Source organism: Sprattus sprattus (genome assembly GCF_963457725.1).
Source record: "Sprattus sprattus genome assembly, chromosome: 7".
In the NCBI taxonomy this organism is placed as follows: Eukaryota; Metazoa; Chordata; class Actinopteri; order Clupeiformes; family Clupeidae; genus Sprattus; species Sprattus sprattus.
The window spans coordinates 27552816-27580208 of record NC_137926.1 but is presented as its reverse complement, the minus strand read 5'-3'; the positions used below and the strand labels follow the sequence as shown (position 1 = coordinate 27580208).

The 27393-nt window shown below is 43.7% G+C and overlaps 3 protein-coding genes across 4 annotated transcripts; 2 read left to right on the top strand and 1 right to left on the bottom strand.

The window, feature by feature from the left end:
- Nucleotides 1-801: 801 nt before the first annotated feature.
- frs2b (fibroblast growth factor receptor substrate 2b) lies at nucleotides 802-7717 on the top strand. The gene is made up of 7 exons (XM_080842199.1): nucleotides 802-1290; nucleotides 3817-3881; nucleotides 4099-4190; nucleotides 4371-4557; nucleotides 5312-5470; nucleotides 5735-5904; nucleotides 6129-7717. Exons 3-7 carry the CDS (start codon nucleotides 4125-4127, stop codon nucleotides 7194-7196), a joined length of 1650 nt encoding a protein of 549 aa, XP_080698325.1. The 5' UTR covers nucleotides 802-1290; nucleotides 3817-3881; nucleotides 4099-4124; the 3' UTR covers nucleotides 7197-7717.
- Nucleotides 7718-8127: 410 nt separating this feature from the next.
- On the bottom strand, nucleotides 8128-21441 carry nup160 (nucleoporin 160; the record flags this gene model as incomplete). 2 transcript variants are annotated; one of them, XM_080841852.1, is made up of 35 exons in its annotated part: nucleotides 8128-8614; nucleotides 8842-8937; nucleotides 9949-10074; nucleotides 10303-10444; nucleotides 10539-10640; nucleotides 10758-10881; nucleotides 11128-11238; nucleotides 11328-11388; nucleotides 11555-11715; nucleotides 11831-11936; nucleotides 12065-12161; nucleotides 12476-12570; nucleotides 12687-12782; nucleotides 12959-13078; nucleotides 13514-13612; nucleotides 13781-13850; nucleotides 14569-14728; nucleotides 14839-14909; nucleotides 15034-15170; nucleotides 15505-15668; nucleotides 16195-16331; nucleotides 16568-16733; nucleotides 17027-17126; nucleotides 17220-17390; nucleotides 17520-17603; nucleotides 17718-17786; nucleotides 17871-17955; nucleotides 18076-18173; nucleotides 18362-18598; nucleotides 19081-19195; nucleotides 19395-19470; nucleotides 19555-19780; nucleotides 20078-20288; nucleotides 20487-20595; nucleotides 21354-21441. In XM_080841852.1, the coding sequence occupies 35 exons, from the start codon at nucleotides 21439-21441 to the stop codon at nucleotides 8531-8533; spliced, it is 4194 nt and encodes a 1397-aa protein (XP_080697978.1). In that variant the 3' UTR covers nucleotides 8128-8530. The 2 variants fall into 2 exon arrangements, with proteins under 2 accessions (XP_080697978.1, XP_080697979.1); XM_080841853.1 differs by having other exon boundaries at nucleotides 15505-15665.
- Nucleotides 21442-23658: 2217 nt separating this feature from the next.
- LOC308368249 (hatching enzyme 1.2-like) lies at nucleotides 23659-25390 on the top strand (the record flags this gene model as incomplete). Its single annotated transcript, XM_080842382.1, has 7 exons — nucleotides 23659-23718; nucleotides 23982-24042; nucleotides 24221-24373; nucleotides 24495-24612; nucleotides 24741-24919; nucleotides 25011-25092; nucleotides 25264-25390. 7 exons carry the CDS (start codon nucleotides 23659-23661, stop codon nucleotides 25388-25390), a joined length of 780 nt encoding a protein of 259 aa, XP_080698508.1.
- Nucleotides 25391-27393: the final 2003 nt, after the last annotated feature.

The window sequence follows — 27393 nt, the reverse complement described above, 5'->3', positions numbered from 1 at the left end:
CTGTGGAATCTGATTGGAAAATGGGGCAAAATAGGAGCGCTTTCTGTTCAGTAAATGAGGGGTTGTTTCAACAGCAATTTATCACACTAGGCCTACACAACCATAGACATGTCTATGTACATGTCTATGTACACAACAACCCAGATATACATTGCCATACCTGAAAAGATATTAAACAACAGGCATATGTAGGCTGTGTTCATTACCTCAACACAAATAACCACAATCACCACTTGATTAACTGCCAACACCAATTTAACACCAGAATGGCAAAAGGTGCATGCGGACACTGAATTGTTGTTCTGTCCTATCCAGAAAAAAAATCCTGGGAGGGAGCCTAATGTAGAGGCTATGTGGAATTGGCAGCACACACAAGCCAGGTCAAATCAAATCAAATGTATTTATAAGATAATTTAAAAACAGCTCACCCTGACGAAAGTGCTGTACAATTAAATCACAATAAAATGTAATATCAAAAAAATGTAAATTCAAAACAAATAGATTACAAAAAATAAAAATAAAAAAAACAAGTCAGGTCATAGCATCCTTAGACTACAATAATGTCTTCATATGTTCAGCACAGTAAGTATGCTATTACGTGCCATACACGTATTCCCTTCTCGTTTGATGAGCCCGAAACCAGTTGCAGACCAGTTCCAGGTTCCTTCTCTCAAAAAAGTTTACGCTACTCCCTCTACGCGCATGCGTAGAACTAACTACAGCCGAAACTTGTTCGAGTTTGTAAAGCAAGCTATGTTAGCCATCTAGCTAGATTATTTTATGCGAGTAAGAAGATGGGTAAACGTTACTGCTGACTAGTAAGTAATGTAACGTTAAATTAGACAAAATAGCTGTTTATTATGAGAAAGAGGATGCTTTGGAGAGGCCGATTCGAAACACGATTACTGTGTTTTTTGAAAAGATAACGTTAGCCAGCTAATGTTCCTATTTGTACACCCATCGAATTATTTGAGTTTAAATTATGGCTTTTCAGGTGGCACAGCAACGTAGATAACGTTACGGGCCATATATACTCAGATTAGCTACTTAGATAAATATGTATTTCGCTATCTCGGCTAAATCAGAGGGGACAAACAGTTTTGAAAAAACGGTGGATGTTTCAGGGCCCTGGTAATGCGAACCGACCCTCAATTCATCTGCACGACCAACGTAAGCCGAAGTATCGTAGCCAACTAGCTGAAAAAAGTCCCTAAGTAAACAACCCACCGATTCGGCTGAACAGAAGGACACAATATCAACCTTGGTTTTGTTGACGGACGCACTTCCAATGTAAGTTAATACTTTTCTTCTTTTATTGTGCTGTTTTGCATATGTTGGCAAGCTGGCAACATCAATGTTAATGTTATTTATTTAGTAGCAAGCTATCCTAGCTACGTAGGCTAACTTCCAAGATGGACTGCCTCAATGTGGGATGGCTAACCCGTGCGACCACAGCTAACATTACTGTGAGGGCTAAAAATGCTAGCCATCTCCGTCGAACCCATGCTAGGCTTTAAATTGATTGCAATCTTGCTAGGGCGATAGAAAGCAATTCGAAAAGCTTAAACAATAATTATCGGTCTATGTTTTATTCAAGGGAGAGAATTAGATTATTTAATACAGACGAAGGGAATGATTTATACAACGTTAGCTAACAAGTGATGGCCAATCAGGACACATTAGTTACATTAACTGAGCCTAACTTCAAAACCAATTTTTTTAGCAACCTTTTTGTTGGTGGCGTTGTAAACTGGTTAGCTATTTGAGAGGCGGTGCTGGGCCCACTTAAGGTTAGCTAGTTTTTGGCTTCTAAGTTAGTCATAGCGCTTTATAGGTAGCTAGCCCTACGATTGTATGGTAACTTTAGCTGTTAAAAATGGCCGTGAATCACTGAATCGGCACAAAAGATAGCTAACGTTAGCCACGCAGCGCTGATTGAGTTACCATCAAGTTATTTCAAACCGCACGTTTGTTCAGAAAATTGATAGAAAGTGTAACGTTGTGAAAGTTTGTAAGGCTAGTGCAACCAATTATCCAACTGTTAGCTCGCGTTAGCTATTATTATGTCAGCTAGCAATGCATCATCGCCAGCTAGGAAACTTTGGTGTTCGTTTGTTTACTTTTTGACGTTGTTTATCTTCTGTTTGTTTGGTTATTCTTAGTGTTAGTAGATTGCCTAACTATTGTTATTTACTAAAACAGCTAGGTATAGTAAGAATAGTTTCACACCCAACAACTGTTTGAAGTGGGCGTAGTTTTCGCTCATGGGTCTGCCTCGCATTTTAATTCATCGATATTTGAAATGTGTTGCTAACATAAACGAAGAAAGCTATGGTTATCATTGGTAAGTAGGCCACAATTACCCCTTTATTTTCCAGGCTGCTGATGGTGTTGTAAGTGACTAAAGTATACCGTGGTCACTAAATCACAAAGCGATGTTTTTTCAGTCTTCACCGTGCATATGGAAAGTTTTCAGACTTTCATTTTGTTACGTTTCAAACTCGATTCGGAGTGTCATGTTCATTTTCAATAAAAAGACTGAAATATCAAACTTACATACGTATTCAGGCCCTTTGCCATTTCACTTGCAATTGAGCTCTGGTGCATCCTACTTCTATAGGCGGTCCTTGAAATGCTTCTACAACTTGATTGGAGTCCACCTGTGCCTAATTGGATTCATTGGACATAATTAGGATAAGCCCACATCTGTCTGTATAAGGTCGCACAGTTGATGGTGTACATCCGAGTGAAAACCAAGCCATGTTCATACAGGTAACCGAGATCCCATTGATCACATGATTGAGATCCAGAGTTCCTTTGAGGAGATGGGAGAACCTTATATATGGACAACCATCAGTGCAGCACTCCACTTATGAAGCCTTTATGGCACAGTGGTGAGGTGGAAGCCATTCCTCACTGAAAGGTACATGACAGCCTGCTGGGAATTTTCCAAAAAGCACCTGAACGGCTGTCAGACTACAAACTCCTCTGGCCTGATGAAATGGAAACTGAACTATTTGGCCATAATTCCCAATGGTGTGTGTGTGACGGAAACCATGCTCTGAGCATCACCGCTTAAATATCATCCCATACTGTCAAACACTGCCATGGCAGCATCATGCTGTGGGGGTGTTTTTCTGCTACAGGGACTGGGAAACTAGTCAGGATGGAGGGAAAGATGGATACAGAAAACGATAGCAAAAAAACCTTTTCCAAAGTGATCAAGATATCAGACTGGGATGAAGGCTTACATTTCAATAAGACAACGACCAAAAGCATACCGCTAAGAAAACATAACAGTGGCGTCAGGAAAACTCTGTAAAGGTTCTGGTGTGGCCCAGCAAGAGTCTGGACCTGAGCCCAACAGAGCATCTCTGGAGAGACTTGAAAATGGCTGTGCATCGACCCTTCCCATCCAACCTGGTTGAGCTTGAATGAAGAGAAATGAGAGAAACTTCCCCACTGCTGCCAAAAATGCTTTAACCAAATACTAAGTGAATGGTCTGAATACTTAAGTAAATAGGATATTTCAGTTTTTTTTTTATTTTGAATAAATATACAATATACTCCCAACAGTTTTTGCTTTGCCATTGTGCAGTATAATGTGTAGATTGATAAGGAGAAAAAATGAAATGTCCTGACTCTTAAGAGGACTATTTTAAAAAGTATATGGTGTTGATGTCGACAATTTCTTTCTATTTGTCTTTCCTTCAAACACCTTAGTAAAACATTTGGCAGTATGTAGCACAATGCCCCTGTATTTGAATTCATGATTAATGATTGACCGTTGTCTTCTGACTCATTCTCTTGCAACAGAATATCTGAAGCATGATGGTTATGCAGATGTTGAAGGAACAGGGAACACTGATGGCTGGATATAGGTTTGTGCCCTGTGTAGAAAGCCTGCCATATTTCTACTTATTCTGGTATTTCTTTGTGGCATCTTAAATTAACAACTGTTAAAATGTGCCAGACTACTTTTAAAGTTATTTTAACGTGTGTATTTAAGTCTTTTCAATTACCAATAGCTATATTTATTACACTAATGGTATGTTAAGCTCAGTTGCTAACATTGTGCTTATTGCCTTGTTATCCTAGGCATCGAATGGTCCTGTAGAAAAGCCATGGGTAGCTGCTGTAGCTGTCCCGATAAAGAGTCGACTCCTGATAATCACCAAAGTAAATTCAAGGTAAGTCTGTCCTAGAGCTGCAGGACTGAAGTGTACTGGCGGTGTTGGAAATCTACACGTGGACAGATTTGGTGATTCATTTCGAGGCGTTTGATGCACAGGTGGTAAATGTTGATGTTGATTGTTTGAAATCTACACGTGGACAGATTTGGTGATAATTTCTTGGTGTTTGATGCACAGGTGGTCAATGTTGATGATGACGGGAATGAGCTGGGCGCCGGCATCATGGAGCTGACTGAGGTGGAGCTGGTGCTACGCACCCGCAAGTGTGAGGCCGTCAAATGGCCCTACCTGTGCCTGCGGCGCTATGGCTACGACTCCAACCTCTTCTCCTTCGAGAGTGGGCGCCGCTGTCAGACAGGACAAGGTGAGCTTACCTTTAGCCACCCGTCGTTAACACACCCCTTATCCTCTTAGGGACGAGTGGACATTACTTGTGAGAGAGAGGGTGGGGAGGGGTTACTATTCTTACCGATTTCCAAAAACAGAACTCGATGTTTCCTAAAATAGTATTCTAGTGAACATATAGTGCAGTGTGGAGACCCAGCCTGTGAAGGCTTTAAGAATCCATCTGGAATTCCCCACAAGTGGCCATAGGTGCTACTGATGTGAACTTTTATTTCATTTTTTTTAAGTTGTTAATATAAGATTATGAACTTTGACCCATGCTTTCAAAAGGAAAAGAGCAAGAAATGGGGTAAGGGAGACTTGTTTGCTCCGGTAAGTTCAGTAAGATCAGGCTTGTTGTGACACCCCCCTCCTCCTCCTCCCCCTCCTCCCCCCAACACATTGACCCAAGTGCCCCAGGCTTTACAGTGACATCTGCATAAAATGCTGCAGCCAGTGGGTATGTGAGCTGGAGACAGGACTGCTGCATTTCTGTGGGATGTCCTGTGTGATGTCCTGTGTGATGATGCTACCACATGCTCTTCTTTCCTGTGTTTTCATCGTGGTGTAATGCTTAATCCTCTTGGTGAAAAGGAATAACCATCAAGAGTTAGCATTGCATTCCCCTTGGACTGGTGGTGGTGTTGGTCTGTGGTATCTGGTGCCGTGTGTGCATGTCTGTTCATCTGGACCTCCTGTCGCTAGTGTTGTCTTACTCGTGTTCTCATCCGCAGGGATCTTCGCCTTCAAGTGTGCACGGGCCGAGGAGATTTTCAACATGCTGCAGGAGATCATGCATAGCAACAGCATCAGTGTGGTGGAGGAGCCGGTGTTCGAGCCCAACCACACGCAGGCCGACCTGGACCAGATCCAACCCCCACGCACCCCCACCAGTAAGACCCCCACACAGCTGCTCTCACTGGCTGCATTAGTGTCAGGGAGTACCCAAATGCCTTTACCCAGTACGGGAGAGGTAGCAATATACTTATTGCATTTTTGTTCATGTCTTTCTCAAATTTTGAGGTTGGTGTTCTTAAATATATCAGTTAGACACAGCAATAGCAACACAATCAAAGATCTGTCAAGCTCACCTGAATGGCAGTCTTACCTGTTTATTTCTCTGTTATTTATGTGATGCCATGTTTCTATGTCTGCAGCTCCAGGTAACTCTCTCCCAGCTTTACCCAACGGCAGCTTAAGGTACCCCTCTCTGGGCGATGCCTCCTCGCATCCCTCCAGCCGGCACCCGTCTGTGGGCAGCACCCGCCTGCCCTCAGTTGGGGAAGAGTCCACACACCCACTCCTGGTATCTGACGAGTCCTCAAGCGTGAGTGCACTTACCTGCTCCTATTAAGCCCAACTCCTGGCTGCCTAGTGATATTCATAATGGCAACTTCATGGCTATTGATATTGTTTACTGTCCCCTGACTGGGTAATTATCATACACTACAGTCTTAAGGAAAGCATATCTTGAGAGCCAGTACAGCTACATTGTTGAGTCATTTCGTTCTTTGCAGTGGTCTCACACCTTTGTGTTATGCCCGTCTGCAGGCCCATACTTATGTGAACACCACAGGCCTTCTGGACGAGCCCTCTAGCCCTGGCGTGGGGGCCACTCCTGCAGAGGCGGCGTGCCCGTTTCTCGACAGCGAGCCAGAGGACACGCCCCCGGACCCTGGGCCTCGTGTGCAGCTGGAGCCAGAGGGCGCGAGGTTTGTGCTGGGCCCCACACCAGTGCAGCGACGGCAGCGGCAGCAGCAACAGCAGCAGACGGAGGAGGACAGTGACGACGAACCTCCCAGCTCCAATGGAGGTCAAGGAGTGGGGTCGGCAACAAGGGAGAACAACCGGCTGGAGATGGAGATGCCCTCTTCACGAGGCCCGGAGCCCCCCTCTTCACGAGGCCCCGAGCCCCCCAACAACATTGCGGCAACGTCCCACCCTCGACGGCACCGTCACAGGCCGCCGCCGCTCACCCCGGACCCAGCCAACGTCAACAACTCGGCACTGCGTCGGACGGCCTTGCTTGACTACGAGAACCTGCCCGCGCTACCACCTCTGCGTGAGGTCTCCCGGACCGGGTCAGAGGAGGAGGAAGAGGATGACGAGGAAGAGGAAGATCAGCCTAAGACGCCCTCGTTGAACGGCTTCCATCACCCCCACCCCCACCACTACCAGCAGGTACGCCAGCACAGCCCCGACCCCACGCACTACTACATCAACACGGAGAACGTGACCGCGCCCCTCAGCAGCCGCCTGCCCGAATCGGCTCGCTGGCGGGACCACCGCGCCGCATCCAACGTCTTCAACTTTGACTTCCGCCGGACGCTCGACCCGAGCCAGCAGCGGCAGCTCAACTACATTGAGGTGGAGACAGACGGACGTGTGGTGGGAGGAGGAGGAGGTGGTGGAGGTGGCTCAGACTCTAGCAACCCACACACGCCCAAGACCCCCACCTCGCCCCTTCCGCTGCCACACACACCCACACGCCGGACGGAGCTGTACGCCGTCATCGATGTGGAACGCACGGCCGCTATGTCCAGCCTCCAGAAAGCACTGCCCCGCTACGATGGTACCTCCAGGAAAACGCGCCACAACAGCGTGGACCTGCCCATGTGAGAGGCCTGTCACATACAGGCCAGTGACGTCTTATGTCAGACACAAAACACACACCTATTTAAACGCCATGAACTGGACGCCAGTTTCTTTCCTTTGTTGTTTTTTTAATTATTTTTATACATAAAGAGTCAGTACTTGGAACACCTCCACACATGTGGCACAGTAAGCCACGCTATCCGGTGCCCACCTAGAAGGGAACTCGAGGAGATCGCAGGTGCTTTGTCATTCTACCATTTATTTTTATTCCTATGGTAATATAATACTACTATCCTTACACTCATTTTCCAGTGCCTGTGTATTGGTTTTATTATGTTAATAACAAGGTTGGACTACATTCCATGTCCATCCCATATGGTACAAATCAGTATTACTGACCCAACATTCCTTTTCTTCCCAAATGAGATGAGACCACAGGATGTCTTCATTTCAGTATGTTGAATATCATGGTACACTACATCGTCAATTTTCTGACTGCATACGGTAGATTCCTCTTGGCACAATAAAATGTTTATTTTGTTTGATTTGTACTCCTTTTATTGGTTCTTTTCTGGATGATGTCTTCATGTTGAAAAGTACTTAACATTTTTAAATCAGTCCAGTAAAATAACACGAATTTTTTTTTATTGGACATACATATATTAGGTAGTGTGAAGTCTTGTATTGTCCCCAAACAAGAAGGTATATTTAACCAAATGTGTTTACCTGCTGGAAACACCCAAGGAGTTCAATAATAAGGAACTTCAGGAAAAGAGTTTGTTCTCTCGTTGCTATGGGTACACAGCATAATTATCCTTATCCCTTTGGCTTATACCACTGTCAAAATTTGAGCACATGGTTTTTATAAAACATTAAATTGTTGATGCAAGCAATCTTTTGCAAACATTTACTGGCCAACAGCTAACCTAAAAAAGACCATGACTTGGAAAGTAGCCATGTCAAAAAAAAGTCTTTATTACATTCCTTACACAATTTACAAGAAACCTGATTGAAGGGAACAGGTAGAGTACATTAGAGAGCCAAAACATTATCACATTTGTCTACAATAAAAAAAAAAATACACAAGAGCCGTTGGAAATCTTTCGAACAATACATACTGTACATCTGAGTGCTAAGCTGACACTTTAGGAACAGATACCTGAACCCTGGTTGCCCTACATCCACACAATTTATTTCTCAGGGCACATTTAGTCCAAGTGTGCAGACACAGTTATCCGTTTCATTAACCCATACAAAAATATATTTATTTGGTTGTACTATTTTTGTTTCACAAAGTGAGAGCACACCAGGGAAAGAAAAAGAAGCACCATATGGAAAGGCAGTACTGTGGCTGGGTCCTAGTGGGCCAGGATTCTGTGTCTGGTTGCGTTCTCCACCACTTCATGGTACTCGTCCAGCTTGGCTTTCAACTTCTCATACAACTAGGAGAGGCACAATAGTAGTAGTTTCAAAACAGCACTGGCTAAGTTCTCTGAAGTAGACATCCTAAAATGCATAATTAACTTAGTTTGCAGACAAGCTTACGATGGTGAACGCATGAGGCCACGAGAAGTATTAATTTTCCACATTCTCTGAATTTCTATGAAATCTCACTATTACCTTTTATACTCCATTTGAAATACAAGATATCTATGAAAACACCACTCACCTTCATGTTAATCTGACTTTCACCGAGGTTGGATAATAGCTGGTCTATCGATGTATACGGAAGCCAAACAACGGGCGCGGTGGCTGACAGAGGTCTCTATAGAACACATCAGAGGTGGGGGAGAGAGGGACTTCTTTTAAGGTGATACTGGATGGAACATACACCGATAAGCCACAACATTAAAACTACCAGTCTGCTATTGTGTAGGTCCCTCTGCCAAAACAGCTTTGACCCACTGAGGCACAGTCCCTCAATCAGATTGCGATAAGGGGAATTTGGAGGCCAAGTCTACACCTTGAACACCTTGTTCCTCAAACCATTCCTGAACCATTTTGCAGTGATGGCATGGCGCATTATCCTGCTGAAAGAAAGCACTGCCCTCAGGGAATATCGTGCCATGGATGGGTGTACGTGGTCTGCAAAGATGTTAAGGTTGGTGGTACATGTCACAGTCACAGCCAGGACCCAAGGTTTCCCAGCAGAACATTGCCCAAAGTATCACACTGCCTCCACCAGCTTGCCTTCTTCTCATGGTGCATCCAGCTGCCATCTCTATCCCAGGTAAACACGCACCAGGCTATCCCACATGATGTTTAAAAAGAAACGTGATTCAGCGGACCTGGCCACTTTTTCCCATTAATTAATGGTCCAGTTCTGACTTCACGTGCCCATGTGGATGGGTCAACAGGACACTAACTGGTCTGCAGCTACACAGCCTCATATGCATCAAGCTGAGATGCACTGTGTGTTCTGACACCCTTCCATCATAGCCAGCATTAAGGTTTTCAGCATTTGTGCTAATGATATTCACTTCACCAGTCAATGGTATTCATGTTGTGGTTGATTGGCATAAATGTGACCATTAAACTGATTTTTAAAATATAGCAGAAATTTAAACCACTTATCGGTTATACATGTATGGGTTACAAAGCATTGCAGCAACAATGATTTAGGGTTGTTTAATTAAATGATACAGATTGATTACAAGGAGAGGTTATTCTGGGTGACTGATTCTTCACGGAAGAATCGGGTGAAGACAAATGAGGGCTCAGAGTTTGTCCACATCAAAGTTAAATGCCAAGGAACCACAACCAGTCATTTCGTTACCTCTATTCCAAAGTACTGGTGTCCCTTCCCAAGAAGAGCATCAACGTATTCTAGGACCAGTTCCGTAGCCGACTCTAGCTGGTCGAACTTCAGATAAAGCCGTAGCAGAGCAGCAGTGTCCACAGCCTATAACACACACAAACAAACACAGACGGTCAGGGGTTTCCCATGGTCTTCACAAACAGCAAACCTGATATTTTGTTGACAATTAAATGGATAGATTTTTATATCTAATGATGTACAGGCCTTTTTTAAATTACTTTGGTGAGTTTGTTAAAAGGAGTGGCAGTAGAAAACATTACTGTTCAAGAATGATGATGATGGTCTTGAATAACAGTAGAATGTCTGTCTCACCTTGTAGTCATTAACCAGCCAATCAGGCAATGGCACACCATGTGAAAGCAGCTTGTTGATGACACACCGGTAGTGCTGAGCATTCTGGGAAGGATGGGCCTCAAGGTAAGAAGCTAAGAGCCGCCATGCCTCATCTGTTGCACTGCAAGACACGGAGAGCAACTGAGGAATGAGGATGTGCTTTCTATTTAGTTTTAGTTCTATTTTCAGTCACATAATCAGAAAGCCACACAAACCTGGACTCCTTGGTAGTGACAATAGTAGAGAGCTGATTGGCTGCCAGCCAATTCCAGGCTTCATTCTGACTCTGTTCCCCACCATACTGGAGTTTAATACACCTGAGGACAAGAACATTGAACAGGGTCATTTATGACATGCTAAATTCAATCTTTCAGAAAGTGATGTAATTACACTCTAAGCATTTACAGCTAATGCAGCTCTTTAGACTGACTCACTTGAACGTCAGCCCTTCAAAGACCTGCGTGAGGGGCAGTTTGAACGTCTGACAGAGGGAGAGCGCCGTGTCAAAGAGGCCAGTTTGAACAAGCAACGCCACCATGTCAACTGCGGAGGCGCTTCCTACAAACGGCATGAGACACAAAGAACCAAATATTCACTTCCAACCAGAACAAACATTAGCAATCCTAACTGCTTGTACAAGTGTGAAAGGCACAATTATGGAAGGATTGTAACATTCACTATGAACACTAGAAAACAAGCCCAAGCCATCATCTGAAGCACCCATCGACCTTATTCCTATGATCTAATGGCCTCAACACATCCGATGAACCCGTTTGTGCTCAGGTCCAGTGTCATTGTCCTTGCCTGCTATGGCTGCTGAGGGAGGGTGGTGCTGGGCCAGCGTGAGGCGACTGCGGGCCAGGTTGTACTCCTTCTCCAGGTCCTTCAGCTCCAGGATGTCAATCTGGCGCTTCACTAGGGGGGACATATGAAGAGTTATTCATGGCTGAATTCTTGCATTGAACTATCTGCTTTGGTGCAAAAGTTTGATCGTGTCTGATTACCTGGGCCGGGGGCAAACTCTCCATCGTAGTTCCGTTTTGGTGACGCACCTGGCCGTTCATACTAGACGGAGATCAAAAGAGACCAATCAGCATAAATCGCTTGTTTGATGTCTGAGTGCGTTATGAGCTACAGCACCATGCAATGATATTACAAATCACTTCAAAAGCGTTTGTTATTGAACACAATAAGTCCAGTTCTCAGACTTCTGTTCTGCGTCTAGACTTACCGTGCTTCCGGAGGAGGGCTGGACGATCCAGGCATAGTCAGGGCGGATGAGCCGCAGGCAGTTGAGGGCAGCCAGGTAGCAGTTCACCTGCTTCTGCAGGCCATGGAGCGTGCGCACCTCCCGGCCCAACCGCATGCCGTACTCAAACATCACCGTACCGGCTGGAATAGACAAGACAGGTGGACATAGAGATGGTCATTCACTCAGTAAACACAGAAAAACAGCAATGAGTCCTAGCAGTGGAACATGTTACACTAACTTTACAGTGAAGCTCACCTTTTCTATAGTTGTGACGGTTGATATGGAAAGCGTAGAGTAGCTCATAATAGTTGTGAGTCATGAGATCCACGGCTCTGGCACGAGACTCAATAATAGTCACCACCTACAGAAAGACAACGAAATGGCAGGACCATAATGGAATGAGAACGTTTGGACGACGTGGACCTCTGGCATCCATAGTGCCAGTGCCAATCGTATCAAATAGAAGCATGCAAGGATGCGTACACTGACCTCATCGTGCAGGTTGACGTAGGAGAACTGGACCAGATCTTTAAGCTGTGACCGCTCACACAGAACCACCACCAGCTGTCGGAGACAGTCCAGCTGCCTGTACACACACAAACCACTGGTGGTCAAAACTAGCTTCTATAACAGTATTGGTTCCCCTTACTAATACTTTAGTACCTTTATACTAGCAGCACATAGATGTTGCAGAATAATAAGTTACGACAAACAATGACAGAGTCTATTCAAATCTACTGAAAGTAATATTATTCTTGCAATGTAGATTCGTTTGAATTTCTCTTCCATACTAAAGGAATCTTGTTTTGTAAATCACTATGGAATTCTAGAAAAGGGTCTAGATAAGCCTACACATGTTTAAAAAGAGCTTTTCTCTAACATGTCTGCACATGTCAGTACCTGCTTTGGTCTGGGTTCTGAACCAGAGCCTCATAGGCTTGGCTGTTGTGGCCCAAGTCTAGATGGTGTTTGAAGATGCGAGTCCAGAGGGCTGCCTGTAGAGCATATAGAGGCAGACACTCACATCGGGCAGTCATGTACGTCACATGCAGATAAAACTGTAGGGGTTCAGTTACCGAGGCCCAGAAAGGGTCTCCTGTAAATGGCCTACCTGACTTCTGGTGTCATCAACGGCTTCCGATATTGCCAGTGTGGCTAACTGGATGACGAGCTCAGGTAAAGCCACATCCTCCAGTAACCTCAGCACCTAAAAGACCCAGGGTGAAGGTGAAGAAAAAGATCCTCTCATAAGCCAAGAGTCAAACAGAGATTCATAGAGAACTAGAATCATCTGAAATGATTCAAACATTTAACAGAACATTTTTCTGTGTATAATGTTCACTTTACACCAATCTGCAAAATAAAAAAAATCTGTCAGCGCACCTTGTTGTAGTACTGCAGCCGAGGGGCACTGGCCACCTCCTCCTCCTCCGTTCCGCAGAGCTTCAGGAGGAAGTCCTCCTTCTCTACCTCAGTGGCCGCCTCCTGGAAGCACTGAAGGGCCTGAGGGGAGAAGACACACCATAAGCACCAACCTGACACACACACAGGCACTTACACTTTAACTAACACTTCAAAGTCCAAGGCTTAAACAGACAGGAATTTATTTAGCAAATTTCTTTTTCTGATTACTACTCATCTGTATTATCACTGAATAATATCTTTATGACATCCTGATATAACTCTTTCAAATTTCCTTCACGAATGATTAATGAAGAGTTAATGCTTTGAGGTTGCCTGGTTTAAGTGCAAACTTGTGATTGTGAATAAACAAACTGTGTACTCAATTTGAGGTGGACATGTACAGTGAATTTTAAGCTGCAACACTTCAGGTGTGTCTTACAATATGGTCAACTGAAAGGCTTGGATTGTCAGCGCACACTGAGTGATTCATCTTTACAGTGTTATGCAGAGAAGAGCTTCAGCTGTGGCCCCTACCTTCTGTCCCTCCCCAGTGGCCAGATAGCACTGACCCAGTATGAAGCGACAGGACCCCACATTCACCTGACACCACGGCCCAATCAGGCGCACATATTCCTGTCACACACAAACAAAAAGACCCGGGTCAACCAGGGGTACAGAATATAGTCTCAGAACACGTGATACACACACATTACCCAACAAGAAAAACAAGATGTGAAAATCGGTTCAGTTTCCGGCATCAGTAACTTCCGTGCTGAAATGCAAGTATGACAACCCCCTCACCTGCAGTTGTGTGTATTGGCAGTTGCCCATAAGGCACTCAGGGAACAGAAAGCCAGGGTTGCTTGGCCAGCTAGGAGGATGATGTAAGGATTGAATATTTTGTGCAAAGTCATCGCCACAGTATATAAATGTAGTACTATAGTACTATGAACAATTATAATAACTAGTGCAGTGCCCGTAGGAATTATGCATTCTGTAGTGTTAGCAGACGTAGGTGTAGCTGTTGGGTAGTGTAATAGCAAGACATATTTGCACATCGGAAAACCTCTCTCATTGCGTCAGTAGATGCATGAACGCATGGTCACTGGTCTAGGCTAACCAGCAAGGTTGAATAGAAAGCTAACTCTTATACAAATACATCAAACTACAATATACTACTTAACATGGTAATGAGAGTTGGTTACATGCCAGGCCCATACGCATCAGCTGGGGTAACATCTATGACGAAGACTGTTCTATGACTATGACATCATTCACGTTGCGTCGGTCCGCCCCTCTTTCTTTGAATTACTTCACTACCCATAGTGCCTCACTACCCATAGTGCCTACGGCAAACGATAAAATACAAATATGTCGCGAACTATGAATTCAGAAATGTACAGGTTCATGACATGCGTAAGCTACATGCGAAATCTCATAACTAACGTGACTAACGTCAGGGAGATACGCCCTAGACAGACTGACAGACTGACTGACTGACAGACAGACAGACACACAGAGATATCTGGATTTATAGATAGATGTTGTCGATTATTCTGTAGACTTTTTTGGCGTGCTTAAAAGGATACAGGAGCTGTGCCAGACTGGTGACCACGCTGGACGCCATGTGCGGCCAGTGCAGAGGCACCTGACTAGACTGGGCCTCCTGCTGCAAGTAGATCTGAGACACGACGATTTTACGCGCCACATTCTGATAGAAGAGCTCAACCACCGTCTGGGGATTTAGGACTGTTAGAGAGAGGCAGGCCATGGAGGAGAAGATACAAGACAGAATTAGAGACAAGGCAAAGCATATAAAGCAACACAACTGGAGAAACCAGAGAGGTGTGTGAGCTAACCTGATCTGTTGGGTGCCATGGCAGGGGAGTCGGACAACTGGAGTACGGACAGATGCTGAAGATTGGCATCACTGAGGAAGACAAAGATGTTTACATTTACAAGATAGCGGATGTCTAGAAACGTCTGGAGCAGGTATCTCACTGAAGGCTATGGCGGCTTAAGCTAGACAGAGGCCTAGCCGTCGGGACACTCACAGTATGTCGAGGGGCACGGAGGAGGCCAGGCTCTGGCTGATCTTCTTCAGCAGGTAGTAGGAGCAGAGCAGGTGGGAGCAGCGTGGGATCAGGTCCTGCTGCAGCTGCAGCAGCTGAGCACCTCCTCCCAGAAAGACCTGCTCAGACGGCATGCAAATATACAGCACACTAGATTACAGGGCCAGATTCAGCAGCCTGGACACACATAACTTCCTGTTACGTTAGACTTCAGATCTTATTTTCACATCCACTACAGAGTTTGCAAAGAGAAAGGGCTTTGTAGGCAAGTGCTCAGAGTGTAAATAAGTAGGTAAGTGTTCAGAGTGTAAAAAAGTGTGAGTTTGTGCACTTATGTAGATAATGAGGCGTACTAGTCATGTTAGAGACGACAATCAACCGCAGGAATGTGGTATGCAAATGTTCAGTGACAACGTGGCATCTGCGCAAGAGAGTGTGAGAGCAAGTACTCACATTGTCCCCAAGCCGGAGGTAGAACTGCTGCAGGATGAGAAGGTCCCTGCAGAGCATGGCTCGCGTGAGGGCCATGTTGCACACGGCCTGGCACACCACGCTCACCGCCACGCTGCTGCCGTACAGCTGTGAGAGGCTGATGCGCACATTCAGAGAACGGCCTGCTGGGGGAGAGAGACTTCAGCTCACACCACTACATATCAGAAGATTTGGGCGCAACCGAGATACTTAGCTCTGATGCTCATCCCCCAAATGCATGTTCTTTACAAATGTGGCACCATTTAAAAGGTAAATAAACAGGATTTACAACGGTATAAGATGTATTGCCAAGAAGCATTGTTACAACAAAGAAATAAACTACCAAACACAAATTTCCATACTTTTTGTGCTATGTTTATCTACTTTTACACTATACCTGACAGTGAACACTACACCTGACCACATCCACACCTGCCTGGCATCATACTAATTCACTCAAGCCTTTTTCCAAGCTGCACCCTAGTTTTGTGTTGGCCAGCTTTACAGTGTCATAAAAAAGACTGGCTTTTAACACTCTGAATCGACATTCAGCACCTCTGCTACAAAATCAGAGCTTGAAAAGGGCACGACAACATTTGCAGCGACACTAACAGAAAACAGTGGAAGCTGAATCTAATCTAGAGCAGTCCTGAGGAGATGTGTCGCTCTGACCTGCAGCGAGGGTGGCTCCTTCAACCCCAGTCTCAGCATCCACCTCCAGGTCCATCTCCCTGAGCAGTACAGACATGGCCACCATCGGGTTGCGGATGTCCTGCAGCTTGTTCTGGATTTCTTCTATGACATTCTCACTGCAGGCAGGTGACAATACAATACAAGAGTATTATAAAAATATATATTTTTTTAAATCAAATAAAAAAAAACAAGGATTGCACATAACTGCAATTTAGAAAATATGTAGACCCCCCCACCTTCACCCCTAAATAATATTCCAATCTGTAACATAGTGCCAATAGATCATTAGCATCTGGTAAGTATGGATTCTCCAGATTCTGTACAAGTGTGCATGTGTGCGCGAGCTACTGACCTGTCATTGGCCAGCATGGTCTCCAGCACCTGCTCAGCGGCCTTCTCTGGGGACTGCAGGTGGTCCAGGGCCTTCTCCATGTCGTAGGCCATGTCTCCCTGCAGGCTCTCACTCACCAGCCTCAGGCACTGCACCAGCTGCAGCACGTCCCGGCCCACCTCAGGGTCTGACAGAGAAAAGACACAAGCAGCAGTTAGCAACAGAGAAAAGGCATGACAAGGAAGAGTGTCCCAAAACGACTTATAAAACCAGACAGACCAAGTGATTTTCTTAATATGGAATCTTTCCTTGTAGATAGCTTAACATTTGCTCATGACACACCACAACTCCCTATTATGACAATAAAGTACAGATGAAAGGGCCATTCATCTCTCAAACACAGCTGATCAACACAGCAGAGACAGCATGAAACTCTAGGTGATCTGGCGATCTAATGACAACTAATTAAGGCACGCAGACCTTCAGCCACTGGAGTCTCCTCTTCCGAGAAGAGGTATTCATCGGCAGACAGGTAAAGATGATCCACAGCAAAGCACGGTAACAGGTAAGACACATAGCCCTGAAAAAATACAACATCAGCCGGTCAGTGATTTCGCCCCATCTCAAAACAGCCTGTGGTTTCATGACGACAGAAGTATGGTGATGGGGGTACCTTTTTCAGCACACAGGCCATGGAGGTGGCCTGGTTGATGAGCAGGGCCAGGGGAGTGGACAGGGCCTCCTGGTACTGCAAGCAGCAGGCATAGAACTTGGACCAGAACTCCACCTGCAGCTGGCGGTACTCCTCCTGAGAGAACTCGTACTCAGTGACACTATTTTGGAGCTGCGCACAAGAGGGGAGAGGAAATGGAAAGATGAGGAGGACAAATCTCACAGGAATATTCAATTTCTAGCCAGAGCAGGCAGCGAGAGAGAGAGAGAGCGAGACAGAGACAGTCAGACAGACACTCACCTCATTCTCAACTGCAAGGGTCACCTCCCTCTTCAGTGACTCCCAAGGCAGGTCAAGGTACCTCTCGGTGCCTCTTTTATAAATCTGAACAGAGAATGTGGTTATAAAAGCTACTGTAAACAGTCATATGTTAATATTTAATAACCAATTCTCAACATGTTTCTGTACTCCCCTTGAGGGCAGAAACTCAGTGCTTACCTGTAAGGCTTTGACTATGGCCATAGCAGTGAATTGAAGAGGAGAGAAGAGTATTTCCAGGTAAGCCTCCTGTTGGGAAAAACAAGGGGTTTTAGCCATGATGCAGGCCTTAAAGCCTCACTTGCCACTGACCTAGCAGGCTTGGCCACTTACCCGTGGGTCCTGGTCTATGCCGATGTGGACTTCCTCCCCTGGTGCAGGATGCATGAACACCTGATTCCACAGGCCAGCTGAGTTGCTATCAGACAAAGACAAGACGCAAAACAACATTTCCTCACCTGCCAGACACATAAAAGCTTGTGTCTGCAAAACAAGGTGCTACAACATGCCCAAATCAGACAGTCTCTCTGGAACTCACTGCTCAAAGTTGATGTATTTCACCACTGTCTGGTTGTCATCGTCAAGCCAAAGACCCCAGATGTCAGTAGATGTCAAGTCAAAATCCACCAGTGTGTCCTGAAAAAAAAATAAAAATAAAAAAATGAATTTACTGAACTAAAATACTTTTCTCAGTCAATAAGCAGAACTGTATTCATTCCACAACACATGTGGCTGAAGAAGCAGACAGACAGACAGACAGACAGACAGACAGACAGACAGACAGACAGACAGACAGACAGACAGACAGACACAGACAAACACACCTGTGTGGTGAACAGGGTAGAGAGGTGGTCCAGGCTGTAGCGGTTGTTGTCGGCTACCAGCTGCAGCACACAGAACTGGCCGCGCTTGGGCAGGCCGAGGTAGACGCCCAGGCACAGGCCGGTGGTGGAGGAGAAGGAGAGGCGCAGCCTGTGGCCCTGCCCCGGCACACTCTTCACCTCGCCACGGCCCACCGGCAGGTACTCCAGCATGTCAGCCACCATCAGGCACACCTGTTCCTGTACGTGGGGAGGGTGGATGCATTTATTTATCAGGACAGATAGGAGGACAATTCCTCATCACACTTCCTCTTCTTTAGATGAAGGCTACAGGGTTGTTCCACTCAAACTCAAAGTTTTGTTATTATCCACCAAACGTCATGTGAGGATAATCCATATTAGATACGCTTCTTACAACATCAAACAAATTTGCTGATCTATAAAAATAAATAAAAATAAACCCAAAATGCAATATTGCTCCACCAGTAATGGACAGGTTATTGGGGTAATTGTAATGTATAGAATATTGTCTCAACAAGCCCATCAGCATACAATGTCAAGTTTATTCTCCACAGCCGTGATGCATATCTATATGCTATATTTTCTGATCCGACTATACCAGTGTATGTGCAGGGAAAGGTGGTCATACTAGACAATAGTAACGACCACCTTTCAATTCAATGTGCCCAACCCCTAGCCTGCGGTTCCTCGACTGCACCAACCTTATAGGACCACATGCGCAGCTTGTGATCTTGGCAGAGAGCGAAGATGAAAGTGTCGTCCTCCAGCTGTCTGACAGCCAGACTGAGGGCCAGGTCCGATGGGCTCTGGTCCCCCCTGAGAAAACAATTCACAATTTATATGCAATAAAAACAACAGTATGCTTGGACACAACCGGAGGGCAAATTTCAATGAAATGGCGGGCATTAAAAAAAGAATTACTTGGGCACTCTTTCTCTGACCTTTCAACGATAACTGTGTATTTTTGGAGTATTTTTGAACCAGAGAGAACATAAAGGTTAAAAAAAGAACTGACCTGATGGCAGTGGGCATCCAGCCAGCCAGTCTCTGCATGACTGAGCTCTGCTTCAGCTCCACTGTGGCCACCATCCCTGGAACAAGCATATAGGGGTCACCCTGCTTTCCCATACTTTAAAACATACACAAGAAGGAGCTTAACCCGATGCTGTCATTACCTGGTGAGTCATGAGGGGGAAGACAAACGACCAGGATGCCCCCAGAGGCGGTCGCCAGAGCAAAGTGGGCTTCCCCCTCCTGGCTGATCCAGGCTGCGGAGGTGCTGGGGCTGACGGAAGGCAGGCCCGGGCCGCTGGGCAGGACGTAGCTGTGTGCAGGGTCCTGCAGGCTCAGTTTCCCCACGTCTGTGAAGATGGACTGCATCTGGAGCTCTGTGACCAGTTCCTGTGGTCAGAGGTGGGTTAGCAGATAAAACTGGGTCAATTGGGACTGCTTCAATTTGAAATCACAGACATTTTCTACACACTATATACTTTCGGAGAAGCTATTCATAAACAAACTTGACAGCCCTTAAAGCCTTGTGAGAAATGAAAGGCAACTTTATTTATACCCCTCTGCTTGCCAGATAAAATGCCCAAACAATAAGTGCATGGAAATTAATATAAATGTAAGCTGATCCTACAAAATCGTATTGTCGTGAAATGAGTCATTGCTTTCTTCCCCAGACAGAAAGACACTCACACTGCGGTACATGCGGGAGGGATGGGGCAGAGCCAGCCGATGGACTGACTGGTTGGTAACAATGAGAATGATGACATTGTTGACAGTCTCCTGGATGTGCACTCCGCCAGGCAGAAGCTGGCAGTGGGGGATCTTCAGACGTACTGCATTGTTGAGCAGGTTCGTATCCAGCGACTGCTCCACCAGCTGGACTGTGTCCCCAGATGTGGACCTGGACAGGCGAAACAACCCATAAGTTTCAGAAACACCAACTTAAAAGACACGATACAACAGCAAAAGACTGTTGTTATAAAACGTTTTGCTGTTGTATGAAAATTCCGATAATATGTCCAGGTCAGTAAAATAATTTCATAGATAGCGTCAGACATCATGTTCATCTTAACTAGACATTAAAGAGGTTTTTACTTACCAGTGTATAAATCTGTTACTTGCGACAGACAGGAGCTTCCCACTCTCTTCATAGTAAAAGCCACCCGCACTGTCTGGACATTTGACTCCTCCTGGAAGAGCACTTAATCCTATTGTAGCATCAAGGATATAACGCAATTAGAGCATTTGTACAACCTTAGATTTGCAGTAAGTGATTCGTGTCTGGCAACTAAGCAAAAAGGCTACCTACAAGTTACTAAATAGTCCGTAACGTTGCTAAAGGAAAGGACGATAACTTTAGCAAGGGATGTGATTGTCGTTAATTTTACAGCACAAGTAACTTTAAAACATGTTAACAAGGCATATCTGAATTACGTTACTAAAAAGACGGACCATTTCGAACAGCATCTGTGGTGAAGACGGATAATTGCTAACCACCCAAGTAAAACGCTATTACTAAACCAACTTAGTAACTAATGATGAAGGCTATCGGTAATGTTAGACATTAACAGTGGCTAACGATAAGGTATGAGGGGCTGGACAAAAACAATTCAATAAAGACAACTGGCTAACTCACATGTGCCGTTATCTGCGCGCGCACTACAGAAGACCTGAAGGCCTGGAAACTAAACCTAAAGTTTAAACCTTCCACGAATCTGTCATTGTGAACTAATTCAGGTATACCACAACTATGAACACCAGTGCAGCTATGAAGTTGGCAATGCATGGGGTACTTAGATTGTGCTAGTTAGCAAGGTCATCAAAGCACCTTTTTAATGAGCTAACTGGCTAGCAATCACATTTTTTGGATGTTGAGTCACGGCTTCATTGTCGCGCTTATGAGGCAGAATGTTTACTACAGCTAAACGTATTATAATGGATGTCACGATCAATTTAAAAGCTTTACCTAAGTTGACAGTGATGTCGCGGAACCGTGAAAATGTTTCCCTCTCAAATCCACATATTTCTATGAAGCTCCTGTCCAACGCCGCCATCTTTGCCGCCGCATTGGTTTGGTGAGTGGCGAGTACAGGAAGCTAGGCGCCTTCAATGCTTTCGAAAATTTAAAGAGACAGACAGCCATAATAAAATAGAAAACAGCCGAGTTGGGTCAAACAGCCCCAGTGTGCTGAAGGCCTGTATGCTTATTTTGAATATGCTTAAATGTTGCACGTTAACAGGTTAAAACAGCAGAGAATAAAGACATAAATCCCTGCCAAGTAGATACCTTTGAATGGGTAGTCTCCCATCAATCCCGTGCAGTGTCATGCAGCAAAGTTCTGAAAGTTACGAGGACCTCACTGTCAGACAACGGATGCAAAGCCAGGAAGTTTTGACATTTAGATAAATCAAACACGGGATCAGGGTCATTGTTTGCACAACCATTAGTAGGGAAAGGCCATTTAAGGTGCTTAAGGTGATCATTTTTCAGCACTGAGCTAAGAACTAGGCTCGACAGCAGTCTGGAGAGAAGATGGTTCAAATAGATAGATACAAACTTTATTGCCACACAACAATGTTGGTGGTATTCTTTTGTCATGGGTAGCTCTGTCCAGTAAGGAGGGGGAGACAGATGGGGATAGGAGGGAGAAAAAAGTCCAGGTCAGCTTTGGGAGTTCAGGACTGGAGTCTGATAGCAGAGAGGAAGAAGCTGTTATGTATTGGGTATTTATTGACAAATAAAGGTGAAACTAGGGAAGGAAGAGCATGAGCCTTGACGTCTTTAACTTTTCGGTTAATTTCAGCCATTTCAGAAGCATAGGTTTGTGAGGCTTTATTTAACTTTCCCTTAATTTTACATCTTTGGCCCATTCAGTAATGTTGGTCTGGCTCACACTGTTGTTTTTCGAACTTTCTCTTTTCAGTGGCAAAGGAAATATGTAGAATTCTGTCTACCTAAAAACACAGGCTTACCTACCGGTTTGGATATATGTATCCAGCATTTATCAATAAGGCCACCTCTCTGTTATTAAATGTGAATTCAATTTTGTGCAAAATCATAGATGGGTTCATAATAAAACTCCCATTTAAACACAGGTACGAAGCCAGTCAATGAAAGTCGCATGCATCAACATGCTTGCAATTCAAAGTTTAATGACAATTGAAACAGAGAATAATTGATTGTAAAAGTGCAGGGTCCTGGGAGCATAAGGCATAATTTAGCTGTTATACTGAGGTGTCTCCTTCAGCATGATGATGATGATGATGGATAGTCGTCTAGCTCAAGTGCTGTGGGATCAGAGCAAAGAGGTGGCTTCAGTTAGATCAACCGTCTAGATTGAGTCTCACATAGTCGGTCTCACAGACGATACATGACTTTTGTTTGCATAAACAATCGTGACATTGTTATCCAACTTTTCACATGTAGTGATCTTAAACCTTCTCTTCGATTTCTGAAACTGTGAGAATTGGAAGACAGAAAATAATTTTACTTGACAAAAATAACATTCATGACCATAACACTCTACAAAGTAGAGAGAGAAGTTAAACAGAGAATACCAAAAAATATATAAGCTTTTAAGATTTTAATTATTATAAGTATTACCTCGAAAAAGAAGTTGACCACTTGGGCATCTTGAGGGGACTCTGCTCCTGAACTAGTCCAATACACTTATATATTCCATTTTAAATAAACTCTCATGTAATGTCCTGAAATTGTATTCTAAATGTTTTCTGGTCACTGGCAGAGCATGCATAACAAGCAATAGGCATGTTTATTGAACAGGACAGGACAGAACAGGAAGCTAGGCACCTTCAATGCTTTTGTAACTTTTAAGAGACAGACATCCATATTAAGCTATGTATTTGCTGTTATTTATCCATAATAACCCAATGAGGAAGGGATACCAACACACACATACACACACAAACACAGGTATGATTTAATTCTTTGATGACTTTGATATGGGAACCAAACATATGTGAACAAATCTACTTCCATGGATAAGAGGTGGAGTTAAGTTACACAGTAACTTTATAGGTAATTTTATCACGGGAGGTGTGGTTCTATATTATATAAAGTAAACTGTAATACGTTTTTGTATGGTTTCAGGTCCAGGGTATGTGTTATACGTGTCTTATGAGCAAACTTTCTTTCAGTGCTATTAACCTAGGTAGTAGTTTATATACTATTTAAAATGGGTATAGAGGTGTCTTATTTTTTTACATTTCAAAAAAGTTGCACCTTCTTTTCTCACAGGTTCGTGCTTGAAATGTTTGCATTCAGAATCACGTTTTGGCTTCTCGCCTTTATCTCTTATGCCTTTGCTGAGGTAAGTTTATATGTGTGTGTGTGTGTGTGTTTGGGGAGCTATGTATGTTCAACGTTGGTCTCTGAATGATGACTCATACTTGTTTTGTGCTGCTGTGTCTGTCCTGCTGGGTTCATGCCCCTCACCCCACCATGCTGCACTGAAAAAACAAGTAAGTGGCCTTTCAGCTGTCTTGTCTTGAAAACCTTTACATATGTCAGTTAATTTGTCGAGACTTTAATAGACTCAGTTAACAGTTTTTTTGAATGGTTATCATTTCAGAGGAGATAGAAGAAGACAACCTCTCTGTGTCTGAGAGGCTTGAAAGAGCAAATAGGAATGTCGGTAAGCCCCTGAAAACTAATAAAATGGTTGGTTTGATAGAGCATATTGACCAGACCACAATCCAGAATGTTTAACGATGAAGTGACAACAAGAACATTTACGTAGAAAGAAGCCCATACTTACTGTATAATTCCATTCTCCTTATTTAATCAAACACATCCTGTTTGACCTGCTCCAGTGCGCGGAGCAGATGAACCCTTTGTAGTGGATGACATTGCCTATGAATCTGAGTCAGTGAGGAATGCTGACCCATGTACCTCCAGAGGCTGCATGTGGCCAAAATCCTCTGATGGGAAAGTCTATGTGCCCTATGTGATCGCAAATCATTACAGTAAGTGCACTTCTCAACTGGATCAGGGTAGCAAACCATACATGTTACTCATAATACATGTTCCTCTCTGATATCAGTTGATATGCTCATATATATATATATTTAATTTGTGCCCTGGCAGCCTCTCGGGAGCTGTCCGTCATTCAACGTGGTCTCGACTCCTTTTCCAGCTCTACCTGCATCCGTTTTGTTCGCAGAAATGACCAGAGAGATTATCTCAATATCCAGTCTCACAATGGGTAAGAATGGGCATTACTTTAAAAAGAGATGAATACAAAGATTGATTAATGATTTGCATTAAATGTCTGAAGAATACAAGCACAGAAGTCCTGAATTCAACTGATGCAGAAGTGCTGTTCTATGGCAGGTGTTACTCCTATGTGGGTCGTCTTGGCAATGGTCAGACCTTGTCTCTGAGTCGTCAGGGCTGCATCTACCACAACACTGTCCAGCACGAGCTGCTGCACGCCCTGGGCTTCAAACACGAGCAATGTCGCAGTGACCGGGACCAGTACATCCGAGTCCTTCTGCAGAATGTGCAATCTGGTATGGGCTCTCCCAAGGTTCTCAACCCATTTCCTGTGATACAGTTATCCATACAAATAATTTTTGCTTCCTCTCATTTTATGTTAAACAGGCCTAGAGTATGCTTTTGACAAGATTGCCACTTTGAACCAAGACACCCCATATGACTACAACTCTGTGATGCAATACCACAAGTTAGTCCAGCTTCAGTTTCCTTCGTCATTTTTACTTTTTTAAGTAAAGCATACTTTTCCTCGACAGGCATATCCAGTCGGTACAAAATGCCATGATGATACATTGAAGAAGACGCTAAATCATTGCTCCCTCCTGTATTAACATCTAATCAAAGATGCGATGGATTTCAGGTATGCCTTCTCTAAGAATAACCAGCCCACCATGGAACCGTATCCTGACCCAAATGTGCCATTTGGAAAAGCCACTGAAATGAGCAAGAATGATATCCTTAGAGTGAACAGGCTCTACAAGTGTTAACGAACCAGTAAGTTCAATATGCTTTTAAACTGTAAGTAATGCTCAGGTAATGCCCTAAAATGTTATCACACTGTGACATTGTTTGTCTTGGTGCAGTCTTTGTGCATGTGTGTGTGCATGTAGGCCATATGTGTCTTCTTAAGTACATTGCAAATGTTACCTGGGCTTTAAAAAATGTTAACTATAATTTAAGACTAACATTTATTTATTTTTTCGGCCTAAACGGGAAAAATGTCCTTCCGTCCATCAGTCCTGTCCTTCAGACTCGGCCACTATTTCCATAATAAAACTGGCCTGTGAAACATTCGAAGTGTGCTCATGTCTTGCTTTTATTAAATAAGATGATTGCTGAGTTAATATGATTTTTTGAGAACTTAGAAAATACATTAGGTGACTTCACTAGCTATGAGAAAGTCACCTAGTTTACTCTGTCAGTGTATATAAAGGTCTCTGATGACTATCAACTCCTGCTGCTGAAAATGCCCTTTGAATTAATTATTACCGTATTTTTACATTACATTTTTCTAAAACAAAATTGGTGAAAATATATAATGTTATCTTATATGCTTATATTTTAAGGTCCAAAATAAAATGTGTTTTAGAATGTGTTTCATTGTCACTAAAAACATACAGAATGATGAGTGTGCATTTATTCATTGTCATAATTAAAAATCCTTCTTGTTATAATTTTGTATTTCAAGATTTAAAAAGTCCTCGTAACTCATGACAAAATCTAATTCACAAGACACAATACATTGTTGCCAGTTTTCTTTCTGTGATTCCAAAACAACAATTCATTTTTTATTTTGTTTTTTATTTTGTAGACAAGAAAATATAAACAAATGGACAACATAAACAAACATGTAGTTGGTAAAGTAAAGCTTTTAGAATACTCACTTGTCCCTGGGTGCAGAATGCACAGAAGTGTTAAGAGACAGTCATACCATAGGACCTACAATCATCCATGAATTTTCACTGTAAATATTTACATTTTTTGCACACTTTACCTTTAAATGTATTGATGTCCTGTCTCATGCCACTCATAACTTCATCAAAAGTACCTATGCTTGATGCCTCCTCCCAAATCAAGCCCTGCCCCTACCCTGATCTTGTAACACTTAAAGAGGTATTACACAAGAAAATCGGATAAAGATAGAAACCATATCTGTACAAACGTTACCAGTACAAACCTAAAAATTTGACTTATTAACATCAAAAGCTTCACTTGTAAATGAGTTAATAACAGACAACCATATTGAATTACTTTTTTCTAACTGAACCCTGGCTAAAACAGGATGAATACCTAGCCTTAACTGAGTCTACCCCTCCAAGTCATCTTTACTGCCACATGCTCCACAATACAGGACATGGAGGCTGAGTAGTAACACTTTTCCATGACAATTTAGATATTTACACAAAACCTGCATTTAAATTCAAATCATTCTCGTACTTGGAAAGTAAAACTGGAAAACCCCATTCAGCCACTCTTGTGACACTATATAGACCACCTGGCATCTACACTGAATTTGTATCCACGTTCTCTGGTTATAAACTCGGATAAAATCCTCATAGTGGGAGATTTTAATATCCACATGGACTATGAAAATAATAGCCTTCAAATTGCTTTTCAATCACTAATAGACTATATTGGGTTTTCCAAACAGGTTAACATGCCAACTCATTGCCTCAACCATATCATGGACCTTGTATTAATATATGGCTGTTTTGGTTCTATTAGTCTACTTACCCTTGTAATAACATCCTTACGTGCACACTGAAACCCCCAAAGCTATTTTTCAATACTTGAATGCCATCTCTTCACTTTATCCTCTATCAATTTTGTATGTATCATGTTTATACCTTGTTATATTTGTATGTTTTGTATACATTTACCTCATGTTTGCTAGCATGCTCATCTTGATACAGGTATGGGCACGGTGGCCCGGGTGCTTGCACTGCTGCCTGACAGCAAGAAGGTGATGGGTTCGATTCCATATGGGGCG

Coding starts and splice junctions, on each gene's coding strand:
- frs2b (XM_080842199.1), top strand. CDS start 4,125: ATGGGTAGCTGCTGTAGCTGTCCCGATAAAGAGTCGACTCCTGATAAT. Junction 4,191..4,370: donor ATCACCAAAGTAAATTCAAG/GTAAGTCTGTCC, acceptor TTTGATGCACAG/GTGGTCAATGTTGATGATGA. Junction 5,471..5,734: donor ACCCCCACGCACCCCCACCA/GTAAGACCCCCA, acceptor CTATGTCTGCAG/CTCCAGGTAACTCTCTCCCA.